Source organism: Hypanus sabinus, chromosome 20, assembly GCF_030144855.1.
Source record: "Hypanus sabinus isolate sHypSab1 chromosome 20, sHypSab1.hap1, whole genome shotgun sequence".
NCBI classification, from domain to species: Eukaryota; Metazoa; Chordata; class Chondrichthyes; order Myliobatiformes; family Dasyatidae; genus Hypanus; species Hypanus sabinus.
Genome location: NC_082725.1, coordinates 44867780 through 44881696, shown reverse-complemented (window position 1 = coordinate 44881696; position 13917 = coordinate 44867780). Strand labels below are relative to the sequence as shown.

Here is a 13917-nt window from a genome sequence, read left to right as displayed (position 1 = left end):
TTATGTCAGTGTAGTCGTAAAAGGTGAGGAACAATTGGAGAAGGTGTATTTCAGTCTAGTCCAGAGCTTTCCAATTCTGGCCTTGTTGGATTACATACTTCCTTTGAACGATCTAATATCGCTGAAGCCCCCTTTTACTGGGCACCTCTGGAAATGCAGCTCGTTAGCCTCTTGCTGACAGCTGCAGGATTCTGTGCCAAGAACCCACCTTTCTCCGGCTTTGTACGTCTAGGGAGTACACGACCCTGGTCCTGCCAGATCCATGGGGTTGTGATGTCTCACCCACTGGAACCCTGGTCTGTGTGAATGCTGTGTGATTTATTGCCCTTCAATCATCCGTCAGCATGAAATAATCAGATCGCACACTGCATACAACTATAAAAAAGTATATTTGTGAACATTAACTGAAGAGTTAGAAATGAAAGGAGAGAAAAAAACCAAAAAGGGGTCCAATATAATTAAACAGTCAAATGTGCACATGTTGGAGCTCAAATCTTCCAAAAGCCACATTCACCGATCCTTGGCTGACCTCTGTGCCTGGGCTCCACTGAATCACATTTCCCCACTGGATCGAATCCTACGACTGGCTCTCTCCCGCATCTTCTCTGTTCATCTCCTGCCGAAGAAGGACAAAAACCCACGCCATGTCAGTCACAAAGCCGCTCCCCCAGCCTTCTCTAGAACCTTCTCCCCATCCCACCCTCCTGACTGGGGTGGCCCTCACTCCTAAGCATCCTTTTCCTCGCACAGTAACCCAGACTCTGCTTCTACAGAAAGGTCATTACATGAAACGCCCTATAACGTTAGCAGTGAGACCTTTACCAAGGCATTACATCTGTAAGCGCTGAAAACCTGAACCAGAAAATGCTAGGAACACTCGGCACTCAGCATTGGCAGCATCTGCGGAAGGAGGGACAGTTAATGTTTCAAATGGAGGACCCCTGTCAAAGCTATCATTTGAACCTTATTTAGAGAAAAAGTACCAACATGAGATATGTAGCTTTCCTCACTGTGATACTGAAACTGTCTAGCAACATGCACAAAATGCTGGAGAAACTCAGTAGGTCACGCAGTCTGTGGAAGAGAGTAAACAGTCAATGCTTCAGGCTTTTCTTCAGGACCAAGAGGGAAGATGCCAGAATACAAAGGCTGGGTTGGGGAGGGAGGCTAGCTGGAAGGTGAGAGGTAAAGCCAGGTGGGTGAGAAAGGTCAAAGGCTGGAGAGGAAGGAATCTAATAGGAAAGGAGAGTGGACAATAGAAGAAAGGGAGGGAGAATGGGATCCAAGGGGAAGTGACCTACTTAAACACTTTGAATCATGAAAATACAGAAGGCTGTTTTGCTATTGGATCTGTGTCAGCACTTTGAAAAGGCTATTTCGTTAGTCAGACACCTCTGCTCTTTTTTTCACAGCCTTGTATAATTTTTCCTCCTCCTTCAATTCCTTTTTGAGTTAGTCATGACTTTATTCAACAGTCTTTTCAAGCAGCACATTGAAGTCAGCATTAAAATCATATTTGCAATTGGAATTCAGTTCGGTGTTGAAAGAGACTGAGTACTTTCCAAAGCACCAGTGGTGCTTGTTTATCAGAGGATGAAAGCAAACAGTTGGTGTTACAGGTAGAGAGGGGAATATGTGCATGATAGATATCAAATATAGAGTATTTAGAAAATATGTAAGGATGAGATTATAAAAAGATGAAAGAGTTAAAAAAATCAAAGAAAGTAAAGCAGATATCTAGTAAAAACAAAAACTGATTGAAGTTTGGATTGCATTTGGTCTAAAAGATCATAACAATTCAACATTGAATTGGATTTGTGGCCTTGAGTATTACTCTGTCCTCCTGGACAGTGTTATTGTACCTCCATAATGTTATGGGTCTTCTAGTTGTGCTGTAATTCTCCAATGCTGCTCTTACTTTGCCTTGGGATTAGAGGACTCTCAACAAGGACCCATTGCTCTCAAAGTCATCCGCTGTTTTAAGTGCTCATTGGCATTCTCATAGGTTAGGTGAAGTGTTACACTTTATAGAAAAACTTTGAGAATGTATTTGAGTTGCTTATTCTGCCTGCTTGATAACCTCTTGCCATTAAGGAGCTCGTGGTTGATTCAAGCAACACACACAATGCTGTAGGAACTCAGCAGGTCAAGCAGCACCTATGGAAATGTTAGGAAATGTCAGCTGTACTCTTTTTCCATAGATGGGGGGGGGGGAGGTGTGTGTGTGTGTGTGTGTGTGTTGGGGGTGGGGGGGTTGCTTGGATTTCCAGCATCTGCTGGTTTCCTTTTGGTAGGTTGTCTATTTTGGGAACCTGGTGTCAGGTATGTAAAAACTGTGACCTATGCATTGGAATAAACTGAGTATAATTTGGATTTCAGTGCTGGGTTTGGGCGAGGACACTGATAATAATGGATCAGTTTGTCTAATTTCAGAGTAGGATTTCAAGACTAGTGGAGGACGTTCAGGAGCGAATGATTGCTATTACTCAAGATTGGTGTTATTTGAATTGATGGGGCTAGCAAGTTCCCTAGGCAGGACAGCTGGTGCCCTGGGATCATAAAAGAAGTGGCGTTGGGATATTGGATACATTATGTATAATTTTATAATATGTAATCTAAAATGGATAACTTAGGCCAATTAGTTTAACGCCTGTAGTTGGAAGATTGTTGGAATCAATTATTAAGGAATTTATAGCAGCACATTTAGAAAATCATACTCCAGTTGAGCAGAATTAGTGTTGCAGTGGAGAGGATATTGTGCCTTGCAAATTTAGAATTTTTGAGGATGTCTTGACAGGGGTAGATAGAGGGGAGCTGGTAGATAGATTGTGTTTGGACTAACAGAAAATACCTTCCAAAAGGCTGTGTCTCAGAATGCATGATGCCTGAGATAACATATTGACATGGACAGATAACTGACTAGCAGTGCGTAGGGATAAGGTATTCATTTTTAGGTTGGCAACCTTTGACCAGTGAGCTACTCAAGGAATCAATCCTAGAACAACAAACATTTGCAACATCTATTGAGGAGGAACGAAGTAACCAGATTTGTGGATGGCACAAAAACAGACAATAAGACAAGTTGTAATGAGGGTACACAGAATTTAGAGGTATTGATGAAATAAATGAGTGAGCAAGAAGTTGGCATATGCAGTATGATCTGGGAATACAGGAAACTGTTTACTGTGGAAGTAGGAGCAAAAGAGTAGGGTATTATTTCAATGGCGTATTATTTAAATGGAGAAAAATTGCAGAAAGCTGCAGCATGGAACTTGGGTGCCTCTCTGCAGAAAACACAAAGGAGCAGAAGGTAGGGAAGGCAAATCAAGGGAGTTTTACTGATGAACGACAGGAACAGAGCATCGACTTAGCAGGTGAAAATTGTGAGCAGTGAAAACTGCGTGGCGTTCAGCAACCAAAAGGTTAGTTGTTGCCTTCATAATAGGAGTCAGTAGGTTGTGGACCCAACCCTCTCTTTGCTGACTTGAATATAATAAACTGAAGGTCCGTAACGAAAGTGCAGTCTCGTAGATGGGCTCTTTCAGCGAGTGCAAACAATTCCTGGCCCTATTATGCAGAGAGCAGCAGCATTTTCTGTAGTGTTGTAGTCCTTGTGTTATCCTTTGACCAGTATCTAGTCACTATCGCTGTGTATGAGGCCTTGCATTATGTAAACTAATACAGGTTTATAGCAGTGAGCCCCTTCAAAATATGTAATTGATGACTAAGTTTTGTGACCTCCTGTGAAACATACTATGTAAATACAAGTCATTTTCTTTCTTAATATTCAGATGTTCTTGCATGGACATCGCTGTTAAATGTAACAGTATTTTTTCCAGTATGCCATTTAAAAAAAAAGTGGTAATTATAAGTTTTAAAAGGGCTCTGCAACTCTTGATGTGATACAAAGTTGAATGCAGTATTAGAGTTAGCAAGGCAGATTCATTTCACAAGTTGAGCCTGCATCTGTGTGGTCAATGAAAAGATTTGCTAGCTTTAATATTCACCTTGGGTGTTGGGAACTACGCAGTAAGATTTCCACATTTATGAGGCTGGTAGTTTAAATGTCTAAAGTGCATATACCTGCATCCTTTTAATTTAAATTGTGATAGTTTTTGCAATGTTTGCGATAAATCTTTTGAGTACCAGTTGTGAGCCTGGAAAGGTAGAGCTAAGGAACAATTTGCACTAGATCAGAATAGGTTGGAACATAGAGGTTGCCATTGAGAATTCTGGCCTGCAAAACGAGTATAGGAGATTCCATTAATAGATCAGTTTCTGTTTTGATCTGGTACTGGACTAGCTGAGATTTCTCTTGTGTATGATATTTGCAAGTGCAGACTAATGTCAGTATGCTAATAGTGATACATTTTAACCCTGGAAAATAATAATTTGATTCTTTTTGAAGGTACTTGGCTGATGAAATTAAGAAGAGGAATGAATTCAGGTTGATTTTGGAGGTAGGCAATGTTATTCTAATCCTCAACTTTGATTTCTCCTGTGGAAATTGTCTCCAAGGAGCTATTATTCATTTATCTCTGTTTAGGGAAGTAACTATTTGTATATTTCCTGACCACACCAATGGTCATTCATCCTTTCAAGTCTATGCCAGCTTCCAGAGGAATCTCACCTCCTCAACTAATTTAACATCAGCTCTTCCCACCACAACTCCCCCGCCAAATTTCCACCACTATCTACAAACATACGTTCTTGGGGAAACTTGCAGTAATCTCAATTTACCATGCTGTCTGTGTTGATAATGTGGGAGGAAACACGGGGGGAAGGGAAATCTGCCCAATCACAGGTTAAACAAGCAAACTGCACAGACAGATCACTAGTTCAAGACTGAACTCAGGTTACTGGAGCTGTGTAGTAGCAGCTCTTACTTGTTGCACTGCCTCGCTTTCCTGCAATTATTGCTCTCATTTCAGAAATTGTTAGAGGCCAACCTGAAATTGAGGAGAACCCTTAGCTCACTAAGGACTTAAGATGCTGGAATGAGGAGGTGCAGTGGAAGGGAAACTGAATAAAGCATCCCTCCGCTCCTAAGCATCTTCTGGTGACTATTACTGGTTACAGGGCTGGGTTTTGGTGTGTTATCACCTGGTAGGGACAGAAACCTTTACTGCACTATTTTAGCTTGGCCATGGTAGCTTACTCAAACTTTGAGTGGGTTATTTAAAATTAAATCAGTCAGTAAGAAATATAGCATTGTTCAGCTGCCCATGAAACATCCCCCCCCCACCCCACCCCCAACCTTACTTTCCATTGATGCCGGCTGGGTTAAGCTATGGTGGCCATCTTCATTTTTATGAGTATAAACTACTGCAGATCCAATTTAATCGCCTCTTTAGGAAGAAGGGAATTTTTAACAAGGTAAAATGTATGCTCATGTGACTTGGGAAGGACATTTTTTCAATCTAATTGCATGGAGATAAATATCTTTGAAATAACATAACAACACAAAAGCCAGCAGCTTTTGCCCATGGAACATTGAAGCTTTTCTTCTGTTTCCAAATGGTCTTTATTCATGAGGACTGGGACATTCCTAAGGTTTTAAGACCTATTTGTGCGATTTAAAAAACACCTTGAATATTATTAAATATTATGTTTTTTAAATTTTTTAAAATGTTATGCTTTGTTGCTGAACAAATCACTCACTTCATATTTATCCTGTTGCACCTTTAGCCGGAATACACAAATGTCTGCTTTTGGTACATACCACCTAGTCTTAGGGGTGTCCCCAAGGACCAGGATTTCTGGAAGAAACTTCACAGCGTAAGTGGCTATGCATAATCAAGTCTTCTAGACCTTAATTTAATATATATCATAAATACCAAGGTTGGCATAATTTCATGTGAGGTGGGGCTGTTAAAGTGGCAGTGCCTTCAAAGAATTTGATTGGCCAGATTGGCTTCTTTGCACAAGGGGTTTCAGAAATCATGGACTCCAGTGACTAAGAGATATCAGAGTGAAAACAGAATGCATTTAAGCAGCAGGTAGTATAAAATAGATCATATCAGATTAGTTGCCTTTTATTTATCATCACTGACCTTCATTTCAATTCAACTTAATGGGAACAAAAACTGCAATATGTATTTAATGGGTGGCCTTGATCCAGCTCATGTCCAAAATTACCTCCATAATTGTGAGTGAACTGGACCTTCTTTTCTACTTTCTCTAATACAAGCTATCTATTTTGAGGTTGTCAATTGGAAACCATCGAGAGGAATCCAGCTAAAACATGTTATAAGCTTTGCCGTTCTGTCCTTCGTACTCTAGAAACAAATTTTTAGGAGACAAAGTTGAGTAGCCCAATGAAAATGTACAAGATGTTTAGATGCTGACATGCTTAAACTGGAAGCTTTAAGAAGTCTAATGGACAGCAAAGCTTTGTTCAAGGACTTGCCACTGCAAAATTCTGTAAGTTGTGTGACCTAAGACATTGTAGATGACCTGCCACACAGTTAAGCATTGCATTGGAGGAAAACCCAGTTAAGACGAGCCCTTTGCACCAGGCTGGACAGCCTGGGTCCTGCAAAAGATAGGACCCCTAGGTAATGATGAAGCGGGTGTCACAAGTGTTGTGGAGATCTGCTACTGCATGAGTATCCAGATGTGTGTTACATCTCATTGAACACTGCTTCAAATGTTCAGGCTCCTTCAGATATTATCCTGTGAGGTCTCTCCCAGAGACCAACCCATATTTCAGAAAATCCTGTGAGAACAACCTTAGCCACAGGAGACCTGTGATGGTGGTCAAAGGTAGCCGACAATGTAGCTGTTAATACCTGCAAGTCTTAAAAATTGTTATAGCCAATAATAGAAATCTTGTTTTCAAGTTGATATACAATATATTCTAGATGAATTCTTTATGGTTAAAATTATAAATAAAACAAGCTGCTGACCTTAAAAAAAGGCTAAAGCCATGTAAATGGCACATCCTGCAAAGGCTGAATGCTCCTCACCCACCTCCACTGGATCCCTGTTCCAACTAACTCATCCTCCAACCTCACTACCCCACTCATCTTTCACTTCAGGTTCCTTGTTCTCAGCCTCTCTATCTCATGTCCTTTGACCTCGTCCCTGCTCTCCCTCAGCCCCATCATGTTTCACCCTTCTACCGTAGCCCCTCCAGCTCAACTCCCCCCAATTTCCATCCAACCACCAAACTCCATCATTCATATGTCCCATTTCCATCCACCCCATCTATCCTCAACCCCCCTTCCATCTAATCTCTTTTTTGTTGGCCCCTTCAAAATTAATTCCCCTCACCTCATCCCTCTTCCTCACCTCCACTGGACTGCCCTATCCACTCCACCTCCTCCACTATCACCTCACCTTCACCTCTTCCACCTGATCTGGCTTTCCTTTTATCTCTTCATCACCCCATCACTCCTCATTTTCTTTCCTACCTCCTTCTCTCCACCCCAATATCAACACCCTTCCATCTAACACACCTCCCTCCCCTGATCTCCCTTTCTCTCTGCCTCTTCAACATCATTCTCTACCACCTCAACTCTGCTCCACTTCACTCCAACTTCACAATACCCTCACAACAATAATCTACATAGCATTAGAAAAATCAATCGAAACTGTGGGTGACTTAGAGGAAAAGCTGAGGCCTTTCAGGAATTAACGGGAGGTTTGGGGACTTCCTGAGATCACCCCTTAAAGTTTACACAGGCTCAGTCAGATCATCACTTTAATTAGGTTTACTGGTACACAATACTTCTCAACCCTAGTCTTGAGCGATCTGACTAGTCTTGGTTTGCTGGTTGAAGAGCTACAATACCAGCAGATGGCGATGATGAGTCTTGGTTATATTAAAAAAAACACAGCAACATGAGGAAATCTGCAGGAGCTGGAAATCCAAAGCAACGCATACAAAATGCTGGAGGAACTCAGCAGATCAGGTAGCATCTATGGAAGTCTGAAAGTGTGTTTTCTTTCATGTTTGTTTTTCATTTCTCATGGATCTTGTGACTCTTCATGGGTCTCATCCAACCCCACAACCCAATGGGATTTCTGCCCAAGTCCAAGTAAGAACAATTAATGATTGGAATTTGGATTGCATTTGGTCTAAAAGCTCATGGCAATAATGTGTCAGAGATGTGTACTTTGTATAAGTTGTGAACACTGTAGTTCTGTGGTATTACTGTGGACCTGCTTTATTACTGAGGCTCCCAGCACTACAGTTATAGAGACCATAAGACAAAGGAGCAGAAGCCGGCCATTCGGCCCATCGAGTCTGGTCTGCCATTTTTTCATGAGCTGATCCATTCTCCCATTTAATCCCACTCCCCCGCCTTCTCACCATAACCTTTGATGCCCTGACTACACAGATACCTATCAATCTCTGCCTTAAATACACCCAATGACTTGGCCTCCACTGCTGCCTGTGGCAAAAAATTCCACAGATTCACCACCCTCTGGCTAAAAAAATTTCTTCACATCTCTGTTCTGAATGGGTGCTCTTCAATCCTTAAGTTATGCCCTCTCATACTAGACTCCCCCACCACGGGAAACAACTTTGCCACATCCACTCTGTCCATGCCTTTTGACATCAAAATGTTTCTATGAAGTCCCCCCTCATTCTTCTAAACTCCAAGGAGTACAGTCCAAGAGCAAACAAATGTTCTTCATATGTTAACCCTCTCATTCCCGGAATCATTCTAGTGAATCTTCTCTGAACCCTCTCCGACGTCAGCACATCCTTTCTTAAATTAGGAGCCTAAAACTGCACATACTATTCCAAGTGAGGTCTTACCAGTGCTTTATAGAGCCTCAACATCACATCCCTGTTCTTATATGAATGAGAAATGAATGCCAACATTGCATTCTCCTTCTTCACCACTGACTCAACCTGGAGGTTAACCTTAAGGGTATCCTGCATGAGGACTCCCAATTCCCATTGCATCTCGGAACTTTGAATTCTCTCCCTATTTAAATAATGGTCTGCCTGTTTATTTCTTCTAGCAAAGTGCATGACCATACACTTTCCAACATTGTATTTCATTTGCCACTTCTTTGCCCTTTCTTTCAATCTATCTAAGTCTCTCTGCAGACTCTCTGTTTCCTCAGCACTACCGGCCTCTCCACCTATCTTTGTATCATAAGCAATCTTAGCCACAAAGCCATCTATTCCATAATCCAAATCACTGATATAAAACGTAAAAAGAATTGGCCCCAACGTGGACCCTTGTGGAACACCACTGGTAACCGGCAGCCAACCAGAATGGGATCTCTTTATTCCCACTCTCTGTTTCCTGCCAATCAGCCAACGCTCTATCTACGTATGTAACTTTTCCGTAATTCCATGGGCTCTTATCTTGTTTAGCAGCCTCATGTGTGGCACCTTGTCAAAGGCTTTCTGAAAATCCAAATACACAACGTCCACTGCATCTCCCTTGTCTAGCCTACTTGTAATTTCCTCAAAAAATTGCAATAGGTTTGTCAGGCAGGATTTTCCTTTAAGGAAATCATGCTGAGTTCAGCCTATCTTATCATATGCCTCCAGGTACTCTGTAACCTCATAAATGATCTTACAGGATTGCTGTGATTTCCCTAGATTTTGCTGGTGGTCCATAGGACTGCTGTCATTATCCATACTCATCTTGTCTTTTTATCGTTCTGGTCCTTCAACATTGAATTGGATTTTAAGTACTGTAGTGGCCTTGAGTATTACTCTGTCCTCCTGGACAGTATTATGGTACCTCCATAACGTTGTGGTCTTCTGTTCTCAATTGTACATCTTGATGCAGGGTTTCAACCCACAACATCAACATCCTATTCTTACCCGTACTGTCCTGTGCGGCACAGGCTGCAATCAAGAGACTGTTACCTTGTGGTCCTTCTTTTAGCTTCCTACCGAGCTCCCTATATTTGCTCTTCATCCTACCTTTCTCGCTGAAAATGTATACCAAGACTACTGGCTGCTCACCCTCCCTCCCCTCAGAGAATGTTGTCACCTGATCTGAGACATCCCTCATCCTGGCACCTGGGAAACTTCTATCTGGGATCCGGAGATGGAGTCAGATTTAATATCATTGTGAAGTTTGCGACAGTGGTACATTGCAATGCATGGATTTATACATACATAAAAAATTAAAAAAGTGTCTTGGGTTCATTGTCCATTTAGAAATCAGATGTCAACTTGTTGAGGCATCATCTTTTGAAGATCTGTTGATGTGGCGAGGCTCGAGTTCCTCAAGCAGTTTGTGTTGCTCCGGATTCCAGCGTCTACAGTTCTGTGCATTTCTTTCCTTTCAAAGCTGCTGGTATAGCTGTCAATCAGTTCAGTTATTATTATTAATATTCAGTTATTGTGGAGATTCGAAAACATGCCAGAATCAGACACAGGCTTAATTTATGTCATGAAATTGGTTGTCTTTGCGACAGCCATGCAAGGCAATAGAAAAAAACACGAATTGCAGTAAGTAGTTAAATAAGTAGTGCAAAAACAGAAATAAAAAAGTAGTGAGCGTTCATGGGTTCAATGTCCATTCAGAAATCGAATGAAGCCATTCCGGAATCATTGAGCGTGTTGCCTTCAGATTCCTGTACTTGGTTACTGACGGTAACAATGAGAACAGGTCATGTCCTGGCTGGTGGGGGTCCTTAATGTTCAGTGTGCTGTTAGGTACAAGGCAATCTAGATGAGTACATGGAAATGGATAAGTATGAGCAAGGGGAGGGGAGGAAAATAATATTCTCCTCTGAGCAATTTCCTAAAATGCATTTCATCTGTTCATTTGAAATGTACAAGTGCCAATTTACCTAATAACAGTTCTTTTCCCAAAGTATAATGAAGTTTTTAAGCAACACCAAAAATTACTGAGCATTCAGCTTTTAAATGAGTATCAATTAACTTGAGGTTCACAACCCCCATACTTAAGATTTGAAAGGTACATTTGATCTCAGGCAATATGGCTCAGTTGGCAAGAGCCAACAGTGGACACTGTGTAATGTGATAATGCCAAATGATCCTATAATTAGATAGTGCATTATTTGTGGCTACTTTATTGAGTACCATCTGTACCTAATAAACTGGTTGCTGAGTGTATATTCATGATTTTCACTTCAAGTTCATGTCCACTTCAAGGTTCAATATTTTGTGCGTTCAGGGATATTCTTCTGTACACTGTTTTTATAATACATAGATGTTTGAGTTATTATCACCTTCTTGTCAAGTTGAACCAGACTGGCCATTCTCCTCTGACCTCTCTCATTAATAAGGCATTTTTGCCCACAAAACTGCCACTCACTTTTGTTTCTCGCACCATTCTCTGCTCTATTTTGAAATCCCAGGAGATCAGCAGTTTCTGAGATATTCAAACCTGGCACCAACAGTCATTCTACAGTTAAAGTCACTTGGATCACATCTCTTCCCCATTCTGATGTTTGGTCTGAACAACAACTGAACCTCCTGACTGTGTGCTGAGTTGCTGTCACATGATTGGTTATTTGCATAAATGAGCAGGTGTACCTAATAAAGAGGCCTCTGAGTATATAACTGAAAGAGAACACAATGCACTGATACACAAGAGATTTGGCTTCATTAGGAAGTGATTTTAATGATGTTTAACTTTTATTGCAATTTCTGTCGAGATCCTTCTCCTTGTGGTGAACGCATGCAACTTCTGTCCCCTAGAATAAAATTCATCTCTCATTTAGAGTTTGTGGTGAGGGACTTCAACCTTTGTTGCCTCAAACCACTCCGTAAAAACACAGCAAATTAGGCACTGTTGCTGCTGGATCATATTTAGTAATTGAGGCTTTGGAGAGAGCGCAGAAGAGGCTTACCAGGATGCTGCCTGCATGTGCTATCATGAGAGGCTAGATAAACTTGGGTTTTTAAGATGCTGGGAAAGATTTGTAGCTCAGGTTGAGGATGTTGTTGTTGAGTGGCTTGTATGATTCGAAGTTGCACAGATGAAGTTGCCTCGCTGGGTAATGAAACGTCTCCAAGCTAACAAGCCAGCTCGGTGAGCCACTCAACTACAACAAACTTGGGTTGTTTTCTTTGGAGCAGTGGAGGCTGAGGGGAGATCTGATTATGATTATTTCGATTATGATTATATCTGATCTGATTATTTTGCAAGATTATGAGAAGCATGGATAGAGTGGACAGAGAGTATCAGTTTTCCATAGTTGAAATATCTGATAGCAGAGGGCATGCATTGAAGGTGAGGGGTGACAGGTTGAAAGGGGATGTGAGGGGTAAGTTTTTTTACTCAGAAAGTGGTGGATGCCTGGAATGCGCTGCCTGGTATGGTGGTAGGGGCAGATACATTAGAGGCTTTTAAGAGATGTTTGGAAGGCAGATGGATGTAAGGAAGATGGTGGGATATGGATGTGGTGTAGGTAGGAGGGATTAGTGTTCGGGCAGTTTTGATTTGCCTTTTATCTGGTTCAGCACAACATTGTGGGCCGAATGGCCTGTTCCTGTGTTTAACTGAAAATGATGAATTTTGTAAATTTCTAAATTATGGCTTTACATAGAAAGATAGTTTTAAAAAAACAGAAAATGCTGAAAATACTCAGCAGGTTAGGCAGCCTTTGTAGAGACAGAAATGGAGTTAATATTTCAAACTGATGACTTGTAAATAAAATTGGGGAAAACATTATAAATCAAACTTCATTCATCATGACAAGAGGCCATTTTCTGGAGAGTACATTGGTAGAATTTCCCAAATTCAAAATACATCACATTTTTAAGAGTGATTTGATAGAATTTTAATAGTTAAATTGACTTTAAATATTTTGAGTCCAACAATGCTTCCGTTGAGTTACAAACCTACAATAGGAGGCTCCTCCTGAATGTTCAAATATCTTTGCTAAGATAAACTATCCACAGGACAGTCTAAAGGCTTCTGAAGACCAAGAACCCAGATGCCCAAAGTTAGTGTTGTCAAGCTTGACTCTTGAGTATATCACTATTGATAGGTAAAATATACATGTGACCCTTTTTGATGTGCATAGTGACAATCCCAGTCTGATTTGCAAGCTTCCATGAACTCTGTCACTGTGGGCCCAAAATAACTTATTACCTGGTTAGGTAAAGGCCAATTAGCCTAACCCCATTGTCTTATGTTTTAAACTGATTACTGCTAACAGTTTACATTAACAACTGAAGACTGGTTCTTGTTTGAGTTAATGTCTACACATAATCTCATAACTCTTGAATCCTTTTTTTTGGTATTTTGAATCCATACTGTATCACCTGAGCATCGTTGTTAGATATTAAGGCAATTATGTAACACAAAGTAGTGTAGACCAAAGATATATATTTTGAGGGATATAGATTGGGTAAATGCAAAGAGGCTTTTTTCCCACTGAGGTTGGAGGAGATTATAGCTGGAGGTCATGGGTTAAGGATGAAAAGTGAAATGTTTAAGGGATACATGAAGGGGATCTTCTTCACTCAGGGGCTGATGAGGGTGTGGAGCGAGCTGCCAGCAGAGTGGAGTTTGTGTTTGAATTCAAGAGTGAAAAGAAATTTGGATAGGTACATGGAAGGGTGGGGTATGGAAGGCTATGGTCTGGGTGCAGGTTAGCAGGACGAGGCTGAATAATAGCTTGGCATGGACTAGATGGGCTGAAGGGCCTATTCTGGTGCAACTGTGTTCTATGACTCTAAAGGAGCAAAGTAATTTCTCCATTTTGTTTTTTCAGGAAGAGAACACTTTTCACGTTGCAGGACTACTCAGTTCAAATTAAGCTTTAAAGTGAGAGTCACAACTGTAACTTAGGAAGTAAGCAGCCGAAGTTTAGACAAAGAGTGATATGATAAAAACTAATAAATCTATTTTTAGGAACTTACAGGAAGGAATAGGCTATTTGGTCCCTCAGGCACATTCTACCTTTCAGTGAGATCCTGGCTGATTCGTCTTTTTTACCCATATCCATTACCAA

At 41.1% G+C, this 13917-nt stretch overlaps 1 protein-coding gene across 2 annotated transcripts in view; it reads left to right on the top strand.

Annotated features, from left to right (window-relative positions):
- Positions 1–13917, top strand: part of LOC132378474 (acidic amino acid decarboxylase GADL1-like) — a 64337-nt gene that overhangs the window by 41078 nt on the left and 9342 nt on the right. For both annotated transcript variants that reach the window (XR_009507046.1, XM_059945413.1), the window contains exons 13-14: positions 4409–4460; positions 5689–5778. Coding sequence is in view for 1 of the 2 variants with exons in the window: in XM_059945413.1 (XP_059801396.1) it covers positions 4409–4460; positions 5689–5778 (142 nt within the window). In the remaining variant the exon portion in view is untranslated. The remainder of the gene's footprint in view (positions 1–4408; positions 4461–5688; positions 5779–13917) is intronic.